The sequence below is a fragment of the Falco naumanni genome, chromosome 20, assembly GCF_017639655.2.
Source record: "Falco naumanni isolate bFalNau1 chromosome 20, bFalNau1.pat, whole genome shotgun sequence".
In the NCBI taxonomy this organism is placed as follows: domain Eukaryota; kingdom Metazoa; phylum Chordata; class Aves; order Falconiformes; family Falconidae; genus Falco; species Falco naumanni.
The window spans coordinates 3472572-3491268 of NC_054073.1; the positions used below are offsets into that span (position 1 = coordinate 3472572).

Below are 18697 nucleotides of genomic sequence, written 5' to 3' on the forward strand. Positions count from 1 at the left end.
ACAGCAGCTGAGGGTGCCCTGCAGGGCCTGGGGACGGCAGCAGCGGGGAGCCGGTGCACACGTGTGTGCACACATGCATCACCCTGAGCCACACACGCACCAGCACATGCGCTGCACCTGAGGGTGCCCAGGCTACGCAACGCACAGGGGCACAGCTCCCCCACCCATCCCCGTTCCCTGCCCAGGGACCCGCATGGAAAACCCCATTTCCCCCCTGCACACCCCGAGGGCAATGCAGGGGAGGGATCCTCCTGCCTTACACCACCCGTCTGTGACACCACTCCCTGGGCCAGCACTGGCACCTCTGGGCTGGGAGGGCATCAGGGCCATGACGCCCAGTGACCTTGGGGCCCGGCTGGTACCGGTGCCTGCCTCCCCGGCCTCGCCTCCCCCCCAACCAGCAGCCTGCGCTTCAGTTTTTAAAAATTTTATTTATAACAATATCTGTTTTGTTTAGTTGTAAAGTAATCCAGCAAAAATTATTAAAACATTTCCCCCCAATAAAAGGATGGGGTCGCCCCCCGCCCTCCCCCCACATGCGTTTATTTATTTCTACTATAAAAGCTAGGTCATTTCCATGTTTTTGTTGTTTTTTTGGGTTTTTTTTTTTTTTCCTGTTAAAAAATGTGCATGTTGGAGAGCGGGCGAGGTGCAGGTGACAAGCTGGAGCGAGGGGCCGTGGGGCCAGGCCCCATCCGTACTGCAATGGGGCTGGGGGCAGCGGTGGGGGCACCGTCCCAGTCCCCTCTAACAGTTGGGCAGAGCCGAGAATGGCAGGGAGGGATCGGTGGAGGAAAAGGTGAGGAGGGAGGGATGGAAAAGGGGGGAGGGGGCCAAGGAGGCTTGCAGAGGCCAAGCTGCAGAACAGGGGGACCTGGGGAGCAGCAGACTTGGGGGGTGGGTGTAGGAAACAGGTCCCCCGGCGAGGGGAGCTGCAGGGGCGGAGGGGACAGAGCCAAGAGCTGGGGAGCACGAGCCCCCCGCTCTGCCACCCTCCAGCCGGTGCCGCTGCTGCCTGCGCCCCGCGTTGCGGTGACCCCGTGTCAGCCCCAGCTGCAGCAGCCCCAGCGAGTCCATCCCGGCACAGCGACCGCGGCGCCGTCCCTGCTCCGAAACGCTGCCTTGTCTGGCGGGTGGGAGGGGAGGGAGGGGGGGGGGGTGCCCCGATGTAAAGAGATTTAAAATAAACCAAAGCCGGATCTGGCAATGAGAGGCGCCGAGGCCTGGTACCGGGGAATATACAGGTAATAATACTGCTCACATAGAAAAGTAATAATCCTTCATTTGTACATTTATACAGTGGCTCTTGGCTCCCCCGGCCCCGCCCGCCTCCTGCCATGGGTGTCTGTGCCAGGCTCGGGCACCGCGGCCCGGTGGCCCTTCGCCCCTGTCCTGCCCCTATGCCAGGGGGTCCGCCAGGTCGTCGTCCGCCCCCCGCGACAGCAGCTCCCGCTTCTCGTCCGTGCTAGCCAGCGAGTTGCGGCTGTTGTGGGCGCCCATGTACAGCGTGGCATAGACGGGGTTGGTGAAGTTGGTGGGCTGCAGAGAGGGGGGAACAGGTGGGAGGGGGCACGGATACCTCCCTCCCCAGAAGAGCGGTCCCCAGAGGTGTCCCTCGCCCGGGGGTGCCTCGGTGAGAGCCCGCACCAGCCGTGACCTCCTCACGGCACGGCGCCGCCGTCCCTCCCCACAGCTTCCAGCCGTGAAGCCTTTACGACTCCTTGGAGCCCCCCAGCTCCCCCTGCACAGAGCAGTCCCAGGGAGCCCCGACACTGCTGCAGCAACGTGCCCCCCCCCCCCCCCGCTCAGCACCCCCTGCATTGGGCTGGACCCTGCACAGCCAACAGCCCCGCCGTGCCGCACAGCCCCACTCCTCACCTTGTCGGGGTCCAGGGCGAAGTCTGCGTCCAGCAGCTCTCCCACGTCATCGTCGGGCTCCCCCTCGTACATTTTGTAGGTGGGGTTCCCGATCTCCACATTCATGGCACCGTTTGTCATCCGCTGGTGCTGGAAGCCCTTGGCACTGGGTAGGGGGTGAGACGGAGGGTCAGTGCCAACAACACAGGTTGCAGCGAATGGAGCCCCCCACCCCGCCAGCAGTCCCGCTCGTTTATCCCGCACAATCAAGGCTTTCAGCTCCTGCAAGGAGGGTTTCCATCCTGGCTGCGTAACGCTCCCTCCCAGCCCCCAACAGCCTGTACTCACCCTTTAATCCTCCACTTGTACCAGACAAAAGCCACCACGGTGAGGAGGATGAGCAGCAGCAGGATGGGGATGACAATGGAGGCTGTTCCTGCGGGAGGAGAGGCGCAGGTACAGTCAGAGCGTGCGCAGGGGGCCCAAGCCCCGGGCAGCAGCAGCAGGTCCAGCAGCCGGGCTAGTCCTGCCCCACGGGATAGGACCTGCCCCCTCCCCCTCCAGCAAAGAACGGGGTTCAGGAGTTGCACAGGGGCACTGGGCAACCCTGGCTTCACCAGGCAAAGACGGGCTCCCACCCCCCCGGGTTTGGAGTCGGGCCCTGCGGGACCACCCCGCACGTACGGTTGCTCTGCTGCTGGCTGACGATGAAGTCCTCGCAGCGCGTCCCTGTCATCCCGGCTGGGCACCTGCGAGCGCAGGGAGAGCAGCGGGGTTAGCGGGGGCAGGAAAGCATGCGGGGAGGGGGAGGGAAAGGTGGGGTACAGACCTAGGGGTTGGGGCAAACAGATTGAGGTCTGTCAGTCACATGCTCCCTCTGCTTGGGGGGGCAAGTAGCCTGCCTTTAGCCCCCCCCCCGTCACCCCCCAGCCCCCAGCTCTGCTTACAGGCACTCGGGCAGCTGCGTCTTGTCGCTGATGGAGCAGGTACCGCCATGCAGGCAGTAATTGTCGCAGGTCAGGCAGCTGGGCGCTATCTTGCCGTCTGGGCAGCTGCGGGGCAGAGAGGATCAGGCACATGCATATCCCCAACCTATCCTGTGCCCCCCCCCCACCCCCAGCACCCAGGACTCTGCTCGCTGAAGGCTGTTAGCTCATCCCTCTGGCATCATTTGTGGCTGTGCCATCCCAGTGGCTGGTGGGACGTCAGGATGGGCTTGGGAGAGGGACACCTCCTCCCGGGGCCCCAAAGTTGCCAAGATTTCTTAGCTGCTCAGAATTACTAAGCCAGCATCTCTCAGCTGTGGCCGACCCCCAGTGATTGGGCCACAGGCACATGAGTTTTTCTTGGGTCCTTGTGCCCACCATCCCCTCTTCCTCCCTCCAGTTCGATGTCCCTGACACCTACATGCAGGAGACTTCTCCGCTCTGCTTGTTGATGCTGCACTTGCCCTCCTGGCACCGGGAGCATTTGTTGTCCTGGCACTGGGTGCCCTCAAACTGTGGCGGGCAGCGGCACTGCTTAGCGCCGCTGGCCGTCATCTGGCAGATGCCCTCGTTCTCACAGTAGTCGAAGCACTGCCCTGCAGGGGACAGTGGGGTCAGGGTGGGCAGCCCCACACCGGCCCCCCTCTGGGGGGCTGCCCGTGACCCTGGTCCCCCACACAGAGCACCACCCCAACGCCGTGTCCCCGCAGAGCATCCCCAGAAGAGGGGGACCCGGCGGTCTGACCTCCCAGGTGCTGTCCCCAGCTGCCCTCGCCCAGGCAGGCAGCACTCACGGTACTGGCAGCGGTCCCCGATGAAGGTGGGCAGGCAGCGGCAGTTGGGCTGGTTGCCCTGGTTGACGGTGCAGCTGCCGTTGTTCAGGCAGTAGTCGGTGCACACTTGCTGATTGCACCGGGGCCCGGTGAAGCCGGTGGGGCAGCGGCAGGTTGGCATGCCTGAGGACAAGAGCCGTCAGCGCGCTCTCCATCTGCCCAGGACCAGCCCCGACCCCCAGGCTCGCCCTCAGCAGCCTCACCCGATGGGGAGGCGGCGCAGGTGCCCCCGTTCTGGCAGTAGTCCCAGCACTGGTCGATCTGGCACTTCTCCCCGTTGTAGCGCGGCTGGCAGCGGCACTTGGCCTGCTTGCGGGCGTTGAGGAAGCAGCTGCCACCGTTCAGGCAGACCAGGTCGCAGGTGTCGGTGGTGGGCACTGGGAGGGAGGGACGGATGGAGGTGAGCAAGCCCGTGCCAGGCAGGACCCTCCCCTTCCCCCTCCTCCCCTGGACCACCTACCAACAGGGGAGACGGTGGGTGAGGGAATGACCACGCAGGTGCCGTTGTCCAGGCGCTTGCCATTGGGGCAGGTGCAGACGGGGCCACTGGGGCTGAGCAGGCAGAGCCACTCGCACTTCTTGCGGTCACAAGGGTTGGTCACTGCCAAGAGGGAGGGGACAACGTGGGGTGAGGGTAGCAGAGAGACCCACAGCCCTCTTGTCAAACTACTCCCCAAGAGCTTCAGGACATCCCCCACGACCCTACAGCTGCCCAGACCCTGTGCCTGTCCCCCCCCGCCCCAGGGTCACCAGCTGACAGCTCACCATTGCAGCTGGCCTCCCCCAACCCACTCCCCTCCCCGCTCTGCCCATCCTGATGCCCCCCCCTCCCCCCTTTGGTCAGGGAAGCTGGGTGGCCAAGTCCCCTCCTGCCCCAAGCTCTGCCAGTGCTCCCCTTGCCCTCTGACACCCCGCACCAGAGATCAGGCCCCAGGCACCTCCCTCCCACCCTGGGAGCCGGGCGGGGGTCCTGGGCCTGGCACCCACCCTCCGGTTGCTTGTACTGGTGGTAGAGCACCACGTCGGTGGCATGGTTGAGGCCAGACGTCAGGTTGGTGACAGCTTTGTGCCCAAACTTGTGGATCTTGAAGATGCGGTTGTTGATGTAGGTGACACCGTAGATGTAATCCTCAAAGATGTCAATGCTGAAAGGATGGCTCAGCCCTGGGGAAGTGAAGTGGGGACATGTGCAGGCAGGGGCGGCACGGCTGCCTGCTCGCAGCCTTGGGCAGGGCCGATTAAGGATTCTGGATGGATCTGAGGTGAGGGCCTCCCACCCTGTACAAGGGGGACAGTGCTGGGGGGACAGCAGTGCCAGCAGGCTCTGGTCCTGCTGTGGAGCCCCTAATGAGGGACGCCCACCCCCGCTGCCGTCTGCTGAGCATCCCTGGCTCCGTGCTGTCGTTTGCCCTGCAGTGGGACCCAGGCCAGGGGCGCCGGGGAGCCGGGCTGTGCCAGGACTGCACCCCAGGGACATCCCCCTAGACGTGTCCTTCTCCTCCCTGCTGCTCTGGTGGGTCTCAGACGCTGCTTACCCTTCTTGTTGTCGATGGCCACGACAGGGTCGGTACCGTTGAGCCGGATGCTGCCGATGACGGAGAGCTTGGCGTCAGCCCAGTACAGCCGCTCATTGTGGTAGTCCACAGCCAGGCCTGAGGGGCACACCCCCCCCGGTGAGGTACGGGTCCCCAGCCCACCCTGAGCCCTTCCTGACCAAGTGACCAGCAGAGCAGCCCCCCCTGCCACTCCTACACTCCTGCCATGGAGCTCAGAGCTCCCAGGCTGAGCCTCCCCAACACAAGCCAGGTTGTACATCCCTCCTGTCAAGGCTTTCACCACCCCTCGTGCCCCTCCTGGCACCCATCTTTGTTCACCTGTTGGCCACTGGATGTTGTCCTGCACCAGGGTCTCGCGCAGTGTCCCGTCCATAGCGGCCGTCTCGATCTTGGGGTGGTTGCCCCAGTCTGACCAGTACATTGTCCTGTGAAGGACACAGGCAGGTCATTCCCAGCAGGGAAGCAAGGAGGGGAAGAACAGGACAGTCCGACTCTCTGCTGGCAAAGAAACCCTCCCACGTTCTCCCCACGGTGTCCTAGAGCCACTGATGGGACCCCAGTGGGCCAGCTGACCCCAAGGCACAGCAACTTGAGCCGACACGGAGTGATGCTGGGGCACAGGGAGCTTCCACCACAGGTGGGCTTGCTGGTAAGAGAAGCCGGGGTGAGGGCTGGGCAGAGGGAAGGGAGAAAGGGCTCAAGTCTCTCACCCCCTAAGTGGGTCGACTACGATGGCGTGGGGCTCATCGATCATGCCCGAGATCAGCGTCTTGCGATTCTCGCCTTTCATCTGCGCCACCTCAATGACATCCCGCCCCGAGTCTGTCCAGTAGATGTTCCCAGCTACCCAGTCGATGGCAATTCCCCGCGGCATCTTCAGCCCCGAGATCTGAGAAGGGCAGAAAGCGGGGAGAGGTGAGGGCAGAGGACACCGTCAGCCCGGCCTCGGTGCCTCCCACCGTGCCCCCGACAGAGCTCACATTCAGGTGGGTAACGCCGCCGTCGATCTGGCGCCGGTTGCGGTTGGAGGCGGTGGAGGCAGTGGAAGAGGCGGGCAGCTCCCGGTATGAGATCCTGCCCGTGTGCCAGTTGGTCCAGTAGATCTTGTTGCCCTTGACGTAGATGTCCATGGCATCGATGCGCACGTTCTCGTCGCCCTGGAAGGCTGGCTCGTAGGCCGAGTTGGGGTTGAAGGGGTACATGCTCCGGATCTTGTTGTCGTCCGCGATGTAGAGGATCTGGTGCTCGGAGCCTGCGGAGGAGGAGCTGTTGGTGCGGGCTGGGCTGGGCTGGGCTGGGACGGGGGGGTCAGCGCAGCTCCACAGTGGGGCATGGGATGGGGTTGCTGCGAGCTTGGCACCCCCTGGGGCTCGCTCTGCCAGGCAAGGACAGGTGATGGCCCCAGCAGTGCCAGAAGGAAGGGTGGGCAGAGGTGCAAGGGGAGGAGAAGCAGCAGGGAAGGAAGAGTGGCTGGGTCCTGCAGGGCACCACGGGCACACGCAGGGTCTGTGCAGGGCCCCGCTCCCTCCTGACCTTCTGCCTTGCACATGTTGTCCGTCTTCATGAAGTTCTTGGCACAGCTGCAGACATGGGAGCCCTTGGTGTTGTTGCAGAGCTGGGAGCACGTCCCAAAGCGCAGGCACTCGTTGACATCTGGGCAGTGGGAGACAGGAGTTGGGGGGCAGACCAGGAAGGTGCCCTTGTGCACATGGCTGGGGGGCCAGCCCCTCGCTAGCCAGGGCTCAGAGACCCCAGCCCTCTCCACTCCCCATCTTTGTGCCCCAGGGACACCATTTCTGGTGCTGCAGCCACTCCACAGGTGTGAAGACACATCTTACTGGCAAAAAACAACCGTAAACCTGATGGCCCAACCCCGAGCCCTCTCCGGCGGTGGTGGGAAGTACCTTGGCAGGAATTCTTGTCTGGCACCTTCTGGAAGCCTCTGCGGCAAGTACAGTACGAGGTGGACTGTGACTGAACGCACTGGGCCTCGTCCCCACACATGGTGGTGTTGGTCATGCAGTCGTATGACTTGTGATCTGTGGTGGGACGTGCCGTCAGCCCCCGTGCCTTCACAGCATCCCCAGTGCCCACCCTCAGTGACACCCCACCCCCCTCCCTGCAACATCCCAGCTCCCTGCTCACCATGGGAGCAGGATTCCTCATCGGAGCCATCTCCACAGTCATCGAAGAAGTTGCAGCGGAGGTTGGCACTGATGCACTTCTTGTTTTCGCACAGGAACTCATTCTTGTCCTGGCTGCAGCTCTTGGGCTTGGCTGTGGGTGACTCTGTGGGAGCACAGGCAGCGGCTGTGACAACGCTGCATCCCGGGGGCACCCAGCCCTGGGGGAGCCTCAGGGTGCGAATGGCACAGGCAGGGACCAGGCAGGGACCCAGGATGCCTGCACCCGCCTCCCGGTTTCGGGAAGGAGCGGGCAAAGCCAAGCCCAACACGTGGGCTAAATCCAGGGCTCTGCGGGGACCAGCAGCGACCCACGGCCCCGTCCGTGCCAGGCGCAGAGCAGCGCCCTCGGGCAGCCCCACTCACCGCAGTCCTTCTCATCTGTGTTGTCTCCACAGTTGTCAATGCCGTCACACTGTCGACCGATCCACAGACATACCCGGTCGTTCTTGCAGCGGAACGGTCTGTTGGGGGGACACTGGAATTTCACTGCACCGGCAAACAGAAACAAACGGTGACGGTGAAAGGAGACGCCATAGCCAGGCTGTCACACTTGTCACGAGCTGCTGCTCAGCCTCTGCCTGCTCTCTGGGGAGGCCGGTCCCACGAGGGCGAGCGGGCTCCGGAGACTGAAGCAAAGAGACTGAAGCAGAGACAATCGCCCGGTTGCTGGCCCAGCTGCAGGGGGTCAGCCCTCTTCTCACCCAGCCCCCTGCCCCCAGCCCCCGCTACCCACTGCCACCCCCCGGCCTGGCTCAGCACCTCTGCAACTCCGCTCTCCGCCGGCGCCACCTGTGCCCCCTCGGCCCCACCAGCTGCCCCCAAGGGGACGCATCTCGAGGGGATGTGTGGGGCTGCCAGAGGTACCCACCGCCCCCCTGGTACCTGCAGCGGTGCCCAAGCACTGGGACCGTCACCCCTCCCCAGTGGGTGCTCAGGGCAGGCTGCCGCCCCCGCGGGCGACGCATGCCGGGCAGGGGCTTTGCCGGGAGTGGGGAGAGGCAACACGGTGTCACTCACAGCACTCCTCGGGGTTTTCATCCGAGTTATCCCCGCAGTCGTCCTCCCCATCGCACTTCCAGGCCAGGGGCTTGCACAGCGTGTTGTTGCACTGGAACTCATCCAAGGGGCATGTGCGAACTGCGACAGCACAGGGCAGGAGGAGACATGTCAGCCACTGCTGCTGGGCTGCCAAAACGCTACTCTGGGGCTGCAACTCCAATTTCCAGTGTGGCTGGGAGCTCTCCAGGGCTCCCATACGTGTCTGTGCATGCCCTGGGGCTGGGCAGAGCGGTGCTGACACACACCCCGTGGAGCCCTCCCACCCACGGCAGGGACATGGGACACGCGAGGGCATGGGATGGGAAGATGACCAGCCCTGAGGGAGCCACGAGCGCTGCCATTACCCCCAGTGCCACAGTTCTCCTCGTCAGTGCCGTCCATGCAGTCTGCATCAGCGTCGCAGCGCCAGCGCATGGGGATGCAGTGCCCGTTCTTGCACTGGAACTGGTCGAACTCGCAGCGCGGCGTGCAGTCTTTCTGCAGGGGAAGGGTGAAGGACAGCAGTCAGCAGGGACAGCCCCGGCTGTGGTAGCCTCCTGCCCCACGACTTCAGCCAGAACCAGGCTCTCAGCCCCTGCTTGGTGGCAGGGCACCACTGGCACACAGACCGGGTGGCACGCGCCCTCACTCCCACACGTGCTGGCAGGGAGCCCCTGCCCTCGGTGCCATACCTCATCAGAGCCATCCGCACAGTCATGGTCCCCATCGCACTTCCACCTGCCGGCAATGCAGCGGCCGTTGGCGCAGGAGAACTCGCTCTCCGAGCAGGGCCGGGGTGCTGGGGGCAGAGAACACAGAGCATCCCCCTGAGCGTGGGCTGCAGGCAGGGCTGCGAGGGCAGAAGGTCTCCCTGGCCAACAGCGTAGGGGGGGGCACAGGCTGGCACAGACACACGTCCAGTGGCACTGGGGACAGGGTGGGGTGCAAGCAGAGCCAGGGGAACTGCCAGAGAGGGGCATGGCTGATACCACCTCCCAGCCCCCTTCCCATCCCACTCCCCATCCCACTCCAGGGCTCCCAGCTCCCTGCAGGGAATTTTTTTTTTTTTTTTTTTTTGGGGAGGCGGTACTATGGCCATACAGACTCGCTTCTGGCAGCTTTCCGGCTGCGTGTGTCCTGCATGTTACTCTCCACCGAAGGCAGCACCAGCCCCACAGGTCCCTGTTGCCCCTGTCGCTGCCCCACCAGCAGCTGCAGGCAGGAGGAGAGGCAGCGGCACCCTGGCCAGTCTGGCAGAGCCAGCCCCCCCAGCCCCCCTTGCAGGGCACAGGGACAGACTCCCCCACAGAGCTCAATGCACCTGGTACCAAATCCATCTGCAGGAGGAGGGCACACAGCACACCCTCCCACCCAGGACAGCTCTTGGGACCCTTCCCCTCCCCACTGCCCCAGGGCAGGCGGCAGAACTGTAGGGGAAGGGGGGGCTGCACAGGGGGCATCCAGCTGGAGCAGGAAGGGTCAAGGTGGGGACAGACTTCGGAGCCAAGTGTGAGCCATGCATGGCCCCGGTAGTGGAGGCAGCAGGGTTGGACCCTCCCCAGCTGCAGCTCCAGTGGAGGGAGACGCTGGTGCTGATGCTCAGTAAATCTGCCTGGGTTGTCCAGTCCTGACCCCTCTGCCCTCACCTAGAATTTATTGTCTCCATTGATTTTAGCGAGACTGCACACGGAATTAAAAGATTTTGGCAGGAACCTACCTCTGAGCGCCCCATAACGACAGTGTGAAAATGGAGAAAAACATAAGATGAAGTGAAATGGCACAAACTCAAAAACACGACATGAAATCAACAGAAAAGAAAAAGAAGTTGCACCCTAGAGAGCTGCAGGGAGACAGAGGGACCCAGGGCAGGCACTGCATGGTGGGATGAGCATCTGGCTCTGCCCGGGACCCTGCAGCTGGCAGCAGACCCCGGTGCCATCCCGTGGGCAGCTTGAGCCCCTCTGGAGGGGCAGGACCAGGCTCCTGCCCACAGCACGGCCCCAGGAACTGCCTCGTCCACGCAGACCGTCACGGTCCTCCGCTGCTCAGTGGGGCGGGCGCTGGCACAGCTCCGCTAACAAGCAGTAACTCATTAAGGGGCAGCAATCTGACCGTCTGCCATGGCTTCTGGCGACCAGCCGCCTTCCCGCACGCTGGTCCAGGTCCAGGTTTGTGACCTGGGTTCAGGTGGTTTCACAGCTCTCCCCGCAAAGGCTCAGTGTGTCCCCAGTGCCTTCCCAGGCCAAACCATTTCACAGGGTGCTGCCTGCCAGGCTGGGGCCAAAGCACGGGGCGATGCTCTAAAGCAAAGCTGCTTCACCGTTCGTGGGACCAGGCTCCTGCAAGCCCCACGGGTGAGCACGGCCACGCAGGACCTGTGGCTGCCGGCCGGGGAGGGCACTGGGTTCACCTCCTGCCTTTCCTCCATCCCACTTGGGGCTCCTCCTGAGAACAGCCCGCAGCCGAGCCTGGCTGTGGGACCAGCCTAGCCAGACCCAGGTCCGGGGGGAGAAGGCTGCTCCCCGCCACCAGCCCCAGTCGGCCTGATGCTGCCCCCATAGCCGGGGGCACCGGCAGACAGAGGGGCTGTGGGACCTGAACCGCTCCCCTCCCCAGTGCACAGCCAGCGCCCAGGATAGCAAAGGCTTGAAGGCGGCACATACTGCAGCTCTCCTCATCCGAGTTGTCCCCGCAGTCATTGTCGTAGTCGCACTGCCAGCGACCTGGCACGCAGCGGTTGTTCTTGCAGCGGAACTGGTAGGGCTCACAGGTGCGTTCGTCTGGGTGGGATGAGACAGGGACAGGCATCAGCATTGCCCCCACCAGCTAGCAGAGCGGGCAGTGCTGCCCTCTGACCCAGCCTGGCCCCGGCCCCCGTGGTTTGCAAAAAGGAGCAGCTGAAACTTCACCCAGCCCCAGGCACACCGGGGAGGGGGAGGGGACAAAGTGCCAGGGCAGCCCGACCCTTGGGGAAGGGGCACGAGATGCCCTCTGGACTCGTCTCCCCAGCCCCAGCTCCCACTCACCGCATTCCTCCTTGGGCTCATCAGACCCGTCCCCGCAGTCGTCCTCCCCGTCACACTTCCAGCGTGCTGGGATGCACCGGCCCGAGTCCTTGCACCGGAACTCATCCACACCACACGTCATTTGTGCTGGCGGGGAGAAACAGGGTGACGTGGACATGGGGAGGGGAGGGGGGGTTACAATGCGGGAGCACGGCCAAGCACATTTCTTCCTCTGCAGGGCTGATGAACACCCTGTGCCAGCAGCCTGGGACTCACTGCAGCACCCCTGCCTGGAGCAGGGCAGGCAAGATTCTCCCTTCAAGCAGCTCTCCGGGGAGAGGTCAGAGGGAGGAGTATCTCAGCGGGACAGACCCAGGCAGAGCCACCACCCCACCACCCACTGCCCGCAGCACCCGCAGGGACTGAGCAGGGACCTGCCACCCCACAGGCAGAGACACACAGACGTGACCGGCTGTGGGCGAGCTCCAGGCTTTGGTGGGGCCAGACCCACGCCCCCCACCCCACGCAGGTGTCTTACTGCAGTTGGCAGGTTCATCTGAGCCATCCACACAGTCGTTGTCCCGGTCGCACACCCAGACGCGGGGGATGCAGCGCTTGGTGATCGCGCACTGGAACTGGTTGGGGGCACAAGTCACCTCCGCTGCAGGAGGGAGAAGCAGAGTCAGGAGAGGCAGCAGGGCAGGCAGGGGTCTGCCAGCCACCATCCCACAGAGCACAGAGGCACGCAGCCACTCTGGGCATCACAAGTGTCTGGCCATGCTTGGTGACCACGTGCACGAGAAGGGAGGGGAGCGGAGCGCGGTGGTGGCCCCAGAGGACTTGACCAGCTGCAGGGACACAGGGCAGGAGGCACAAAATCCCTCAGGTGTGCAGCGGGCTCAGTGCAAATCCACAGCAAATACTGAACTTGCCACTCTGAGGGATTTAAGGATTTTGTTTCCACTAGGAAACAGAAGTGTGACAGCGGATAGCGGCTCTGTGCAGAGCAGAGGTAAGGAGAAAGCCCCATGCCCAGGAGCAGGACCACCCAGAAGCCAGCCGGCAGAGAAGCCGATACCCAAATACACAGATCTGATGCAGCACTGAACTCCTCACCCCTAATCGTACGTGCTCCCCATCCTTAACACGCTTAACGGGTCCCCACTTACGGCAGTCCTTCTCATCCTCGCCGTCACCGCAGTTGTCCTGACCGTTGCAGCGGAAAATGCCGGGGATGCAGCGGTTGGTGTTGGTGCATTTGAACTGGCTGGGCAGACAGACATGGATATCTGGGGAGGGAGGCAGCACGGTCAAAAGCTGACACGCTGCATCTCTGCTCTGCCGGGATGCTGCAGCCCTGCTGGGGTTTGAGGGTTCCGAGGGGATGTGGAGAACCTACCACAGTTGGCTTCATCTGAGTTGTCCTGGCAGTCGTTGTCACCATCACAGATGAAGGCTGGGTTGGTGCAGATCCCAGTGGAGCACTGGAACTGCCCTGGCCTGCATTTGAACTCGGCTGTGGGGTGGGTAAGACAGGGTGAAAGGTTTGCTCTGGGGAACATTTTCAGAGCAAACTTTAACCTCCCACTTTCTCCTCGGGGATCCTCAGCAGGGACTGAGCAACCAGCACCCAACCCTGGGCTCTGGTGCAGCGAAGGGGCAGCTCCGCTCCGAGAGCAGCAGGGGGGCAATACCCCACGCAGGGACAGTGTCTACCCCGCCGTTCTCCAAGCCCTTTAGTGGGGCAACCCCTGTTCCCACCAGAGCTGAGCGGGGAGCAGCAGCAGGGCTCTGGGGGACCAGCGCCAGGCTGACAGCACAGAGATGCCGTAGGGCTGGCAAGAGCCGGGCAGGGGGGCCGGGGTGCTGGGACACCGTGGGCTGTGGTCAGCCCCGCTCGGCACTCACGGCAGTCCTCCGGCTCATCTGAACGGTCCCCGCAGTCGTCCTCGGTGTCGCATTTCCACCAGAAAGGGATGCACTTGTCGTTCTTGCAGACAAACTGCAATGGGGAGAGAGACAAGCTGGTGAGGGTGGCTGGGAATGGGGAGGGAGGACCCCAGAGGGCTTTGTCCCCAGGGAACGCTGCCGAGGGCACCGATCTCTGTGCTGTCCCTTCCCAGGCGCCCCCAGGACACTCTGCCCTGACCCGGAGCAAGGCCTTAACCCTGAGCCCACCCTCCACAGCCTCCGGAGCTGGAGGGATGGAGAGGAGCAGGCAGAAGATCGCTCCAGAGCCAGAGGGTCTCTGGCTCCCTAGGGCACCCCCGAACCACTGCAGTCTGTACGTGCTGGGAAGTGCCACAGGAGGGAGGTGCTGCCCGCGCCTTCCGTGAGCTCCCCAGCACCAGCTGCGCCGCCCGAGGCGCTGGGACCTGGTGAAACCACCGCGGGAGGGATGCGCACCAGCACAGGCACACGGTTGCCACGGGGTGCATGTCCATGCAGGCAGGGGCGGGCAGGGGCAGGCAGGCTGTTACCTGGCTGGCCGTGCAGTTGGAGACGCAGGTTTTGCCATCGCTGCCCAAGTAGAAGTTGGTGGGACAAGCACACTTGTGCCCCCCGCCTGGCGAGAGGAGGCAGAGGTTGCTGCAGCCGGCGTTGTTGGTCTTACAGGGATGGTTGGGAACTGGGGAGAGCAGGGAGACAATCAGTCACACCAAGACAGGGGACCCTCAGGGCGGCACGTGAACCCCCAGCTGCGACACCCTCCTCGCCGCACACCGCCCTTCTGCACGCCCTGCCCCACCTTTGCACATCGCCCCCAGCCCCAGCCTCCTGCCCAGGGCTGCTCTGCGCTGCCAGGACCACCCCAGCCCCGCAGCCCCTGCCCCACGGCTCACCATCGGGCTGGCGGTAGGGGTGGTAGATGTGGATGTCCATGGGGCGGTGCAGCGTGCTGATCAGCAGGGTCTTGTTGGCACCCGTAGTCTTGTGGGCCCGGTTGATGGACTTGGTCTCCCAGTCAGTCCAGTAAATGAAATCCTCAAAGAGGGTGAGCGCAAAGATGTGCGGGATGTCCTGGCTCAGTACTGCGAGGGGGAGCGGGCGGCTCAGCAAGGGGCTGCCCCACGCCACCCCTCCCTCAGCGCAGCCTTTCTGCAGGGACAGCTCAGCCAGGGAACACACCTTGTCCCCCGCTCAGAGGCACAGAGGAGCTGCCAGAGCTGGGGACCGTCTCCAGCAGCCCTGGCTCCTGCTCCTGAGACCAATCCAAAGCCCGCACCCCACAAAGGCCTGCTGGCACCCCAGGAGCCCCGGCGCGCTCTCACCCGTGTGCCGGTTGGAGCCATCCAGGCTGGCAAACTCGATGTAGTCCTCCCGCGCATCAGCCCAGTAGATCCGGCTGTTGATGTAGTCGAGGGTGAGGCCGTTGGGCCAAGTTATCTTGGTGTCGACGATGACACTGCGGTTGGTACCATCCATGCCAATCTTCCCGATGAGGGAGTGGTCCCCCCAGTCTGTCCAGTATAGGTAACTGGGGGTGAAAGAAGAGTAGAGGGAGGCTGACTTCAGCCCAAGCCACAGCAGCAGCCGCACTCTGCCCGTCATGCGGCTAAATCGAGGTGCCTGGGGCTGTGGGTGCAGGGCAGGGAGAAGCAGCCAGGTGTCCCGGTGGCAACGAGGGAAGGTCCCATCCCATCTCCCAGCCCCCAGGACTATGGCAAGACAGCAGCCCTCTCCCTGCACAGGGAAGGGTCCAGGTCCCCCAGGCTCTCACCCGTTCTGCACATCCACCACCAGCGCCCGGGGCTCACGCAAGCCCGAGTTCACCAGCACGGTGCGGTAGGCGCCGTTGAGCTTTGACACCTCGATGGTGTCCCGACCTTTGTCGCACCAGTAGAGGTTGCCTCCCACCCAGTCCACAGCCAGCCCATCGGGGTTGCTGAGGCCAGTGCGGTGGAGAACCTGTTGGGAGAAAAGAGACGGTGGGGCTGGACAGGGAGAGCCAGGTCCTGCCCTGGTCCCTCAGGGATGACAACATCCCCCCTTCCCCAGCACACTGCCCCCACCCCTGCCCAGCGCCCTTTCCTCAACTCCTCTCTCCCCTCAGCCCTCCCTGCCCACTGCTTTGGGGCAGCCTGGAGCCAGCCTCTGATGAGGATGCTGCTGCAACACATCCCTGCAGCAACTGGGGCTGATGCCCCGAGCCCAGTGATGACCCTACAGCAGGGCTTGTGTCCGCTTTCCCCGTGTCTGGGGGGGTCTGGGCCTCTTCAGGCAGCCGGGCAGGAGGTGGGTGAGGACCGAGGGTGCCTGAGGGGCTGCCTCAGCCCCCACCTGAACGTTGCTCCCGTTGATGTGCATGCGGCGGATCATGCTGCCCTGTGTGGTGACATCTGTCCAGTAGATCATCTGCTCCCGATAGTCGAAATCCAGAGCCACCGCATTGTTCAGCCCCTGGGAGAGAGGCAGAAGTGTTGAATGAGCCTTGCCTCCCAGCACTGGGCCGTGGGGGCTTTACAAATACCAGTGAGGCCCCAGCCTCAGCTCCCGGTCCCTGCAGCAGAGGAGTCACAAGCACCTACAGACAGCTGTCGTGCAGCCCCAACCGTATAAAGATCTGCTACCCAAGAGCTACTGTTTACACGTGACCTCCTGTACGCTCATAGTGGAAGCTGTTGCTTATACATGATCGACCACCTGCCTGGGAAGCCAAGAGCCCAAACCCCGAGGCCGGCAGGTCTCGTGCCCTGCAGGGCCCCTCTCCCACCCCAAACCCCTGGCCATGGGGGGCCCGTGCCCCCTCCTGCTCCCAGCTCCCTCCGCACCTGCTTGAGCAGCATGTAGTTGGAGCCATCCAGGTTGAGCTTCCTCAGGTAGTACCGGTTGGCAAAGATGAGGAAGGGCTCTTCATCTGCACGGGGAAACCACGAGACATGTCAGGGAAGCACCGCTGGGACGTGGGCAGATCCCCTGAGGACCTGCCGCCCTCCCTGCCCCACTGCTTCCCAGCTCTCCTTCATGAGTTGGGTGCAGCTACTTCGCCTTGCGGAGCACTGTGACCGACTCCAATGCCAGCAGCATCACATGGTCGCCAGAAGAGCATCCCTGACCCCCGAGTCCGCTCCTGGCTCTCACCTGTGACAGCTTTACAGCTGGTGGGGTTGTCAGGTTTGAGCTTGTAGCCGTCTATGCACAGGCACTTGTAGCTCCCCAGAGTGTTGATGCACTTCTGGCTGCAGGGGTAGGTGGTGGAGCACTCGTCGATGTCAATGCACGTCTTCCCGTCGTCCTTCAGCCGGAACCCGGGATGGCATCTACACTGCAGGAGGCAACCCGGAGCTGTTAGACATATCCAGGGCCCGCACGCTGGGACGTGACAGGCATCACCATGGCACCAGCGGGCTCAGGCACAGCCACCTTGCAGACACGAGAGCAGCACACACAAGCACGGCCAAAAACGCCTGTGTGTGCACCCCCTGCCCAGCTGGCGCAGGACAGAAGAGTGTCTGTGGAGGAGGAAGGGAGCGCGAGAGCATCCCTCCGGCCAATCCTCCAAGCCCGTGGGCCCCTACCTTGTATCCAATCTTGAGGTCCTCACACTCCTGGGAACAGCCGCTCAGCTTCTTGTTGAGACACTCGTTGATGAAGCAGTTGAGTTCATCCGAGCCGTCGGCGCAGTCGTTGTTGTTGTCGCAAAGCAGTGCCTCCGGGATGCACTTCCCGTTCTTGCAGAGGAAGAAGGAGTCGTTGCACTTGTTCTCTGCAGCAGGGCGGAGAGGAGGCGGCAGTGATCAGTGTGAGGCAGCCGGGCAGCCCCGCTCCCGGCCGCGGCCTCCGCCGGTACCTGGGCTGGTGCAGCGTGGGTTCTTGGGTGCCTCGTCCGAGTGGTCATGGCAGTCAAACTCGCCGTCGCACTCCCACTGCCTGTTGCTGAGGCAGCGGCCGTTGGCGCAGCGGAACTCGTGGGGGCCACAGGTGGGGTACTCTGCGGGAGGGCAGCAGGCTCAGGCGGTGCAGCCCACAGAACGGGGGCACCGCGGCGGCTGGGCTGCACGGAGCCATGGCACGGGTGCCCAGACCCCTCTGCAGTGCGCCTGGGGATGGGGCTGCGCTGCAGGGGCCGAGGAGGTGGCACACACGGGCGGGTTTGGATCTCTCCAAAACCGCTCTGTGCCAGGGCAGATGCCCTGCAGCAGGGCTGCGGGGAGAGCTCTCCTGTGGCTCTCCAGCACCAAACCCTCCTACCCCCCCTCTCCTGGCTCCCCCTCCCCCTGCTCTCAGGCCAGACCACCCCTGAACGACGGAGACCCTTCCAGGGTCTTGTCTCAAAGCCCAGAGGACCCAGCGTGGCTGCCAGGGCCTGTGCCACAGGAGATAAAGCCCCTGCTGTCCTCGCTGGCCCTGCAGACACCCACCACACTCCGGGGACTCATCTGAGCCGTCGCCGCAGTCATCGTCGTGGTCGCAGACAAAGTGCTTGGGAATGCACTGGCGGTTTCTGCACATGAACTCCCGCTCGTCGCACGTGTTGTTGTACACTGCAACGAGGCATCGCTGTCAGCCCCTCGCCAGACCACGTGCTCTCCTGCCTGCTCCCCAAGCCCTTTGTCTTGGGGTGCTGGGGACAAGAGCTGAGGCGCAGCCCAGCCGGGGCAGGGACTCCCACTCCTTCGCTCCCAGCCTGAGCCCAGGTCTGTGCCCTTGTCCTGTGGCTGTGACCAGCACCCAGGCAACGTGGTGCCTTTGGCTACTGCTCTGTGGGACGATGCTCCTCCTCTCCTCACAGTCACAGAAAGGCACCCAAATGTCCCCGTGTCCAGGTCTGCTGTGACCACAGCACTGCAGCTTCCTCCTGCAAGCCTGGCAGGGAAGCGGCCAGGACAAGGCATCCCACCTGCTACCGACAGGGACCCCGGGGAGTGGGGCTAGCCCCCCTGGCAGCTCTGCCTGCGCTGCACTGCTCTTCTCCTGCCCTGGCCCCCCACCACAGCCAGCCCCCTGGGGACTCACAGCAGCCAGCAGCGAGGGTCTCATCAGCTCCGTCCGCACAGTCCTTGTCTCCATCACAGAGCCAGCGCTCCGGCACGCACACGTAGGTGCCTGGGCACTGGAAGGATCCCGTGCTGCAGGTGGTCAGCCCTGGGGAAGGGAGAAGCAGGAAGGCCGGTCACCCCCACGGCTGGAAAACCGGCACTCCTGGGCTACGTGCCCCCACACCTCAGAGGCCCCGAGATACAGAGTGCAGGAGAGCAGCGAGGACCACAGCACAGGAGAGCAAGGGTGGGAGAA

At 63.7% G+C, this 18697-nt stretch overlaps 1 protein-coding gene across 5 annotated transcripts in view; it reads right to left on the reverse strand.

Moving 5' to 3' along the window:
• Positions 1–1264: 1264 nt before the first annotated feature.
• Positions 1265–18697, reverse strand: part of LRP1 (LDL receptor related protein 1) — an 88851-nt gene continuing 71418 nt past the window's right edge. For 4 of the 5 annotated variants that reach the window (XM_040618385.1, XM_040618384.1, XM_040618383.1 and 1 more), the window contains 38 exons: positions 18419–18547; positions 17824–17946; positions 17253–17393; positions 16981–17168; positions 16544–16727; positions 16234–16319; positions 15743–15862; positions 15183–15370; positions 14734–14939; positions 14305–14493; positions 13942–14090; positions 13370–13463; positions 12861–12977; positions 12631–12750; positions 12000–12122; positions 11483–11608; positions 11120–11236; positions 9149–9255; positions 8822–8954; positions 8436–8555; positions 7782–7904; positions 7378–7521; positions 7137–7271; positions 6766–6885; positions 6213–6484; positions 5943–6121; positions 5551–5657; positions 5212–5328; positions 4664–4840; positions 4137–4277; positions 3880–4053; positions 3638–3799; positions 3265–3439; positions 2805–2909; positions 2542–2606; positions 2206–2293; positions 1879–2023; positions 1265–1539 (listed from right to left, as the gene is read on the reverse strand). In XM_040618385.1, the coding sequence (XP_040474319.1) occupies positions 1399–1539; positions 1879–2023; positions 2206–2293; positions 2542–2606; positions 2805–2909; positions 3265–3439; positions 3638–3799; positions 3880–4053; positions 4137–4277; positions 4664–4840; positions 5212–5328; positions 5551–5657; positions 5943–6121; positions 6213–6484; positions 6766–6885; positions 7137–7271; positions 7378–7521; positions 7782–7904; positions 8436–8555; positions 8822–8954; positions 9149–9255; positions 11120–11236; positions 11483–11608; positions 12000–12122; positions 12631–12750; positions 12861–12977; positions 13370–13463; positions 13942–14090; positions 14305–14493; positions 14734–14939; positions 15183–15370; positions 15743–15862; positions 16234–16319; positions 16544–16727; positions 16981–17168; positions 17253–17393; positions 17824–17946; positions 18419–18547 (5330 nt within the window). In that variant the 3' untranslated portion in view covers positions 1265–1398. Of the gene's footprint in view, positions 1540–1878; positions 2024–2205; positions 2294–2541; positions 2607–2804; positions 2910–3264; positions 3440–3637; positions 3800–3879; positions 4054–4136; positions 4278–4663; positions 4841–5211; positions 5329–5550; positions 5658–5942; positions 6122–6212; positions 6485–6765; positions 6886–7136; positions 7272–7377; positions 7522–7781; positions 7905–8435; positions 8556–8821; positions 8955–9148; positions 9256–11119; positions 11237–11482; positions 11609–11999; positions 12123–12630; positions 12751–12860; positions 12978–13369; positions 13464–13941; positions 14091–14304; positions 14494–14733; positions 14940–15182; positions 15371–15742; positions 15863–16233; positions 16320–16543; positions 16728–16980; positions 17169–17252; positions 17394–17823; positions 17947–18418; positions 18548–18697 lie in introns of those variants that run through there. The other variant, XM_040618386.1, reaches the window with a different exon arrangement.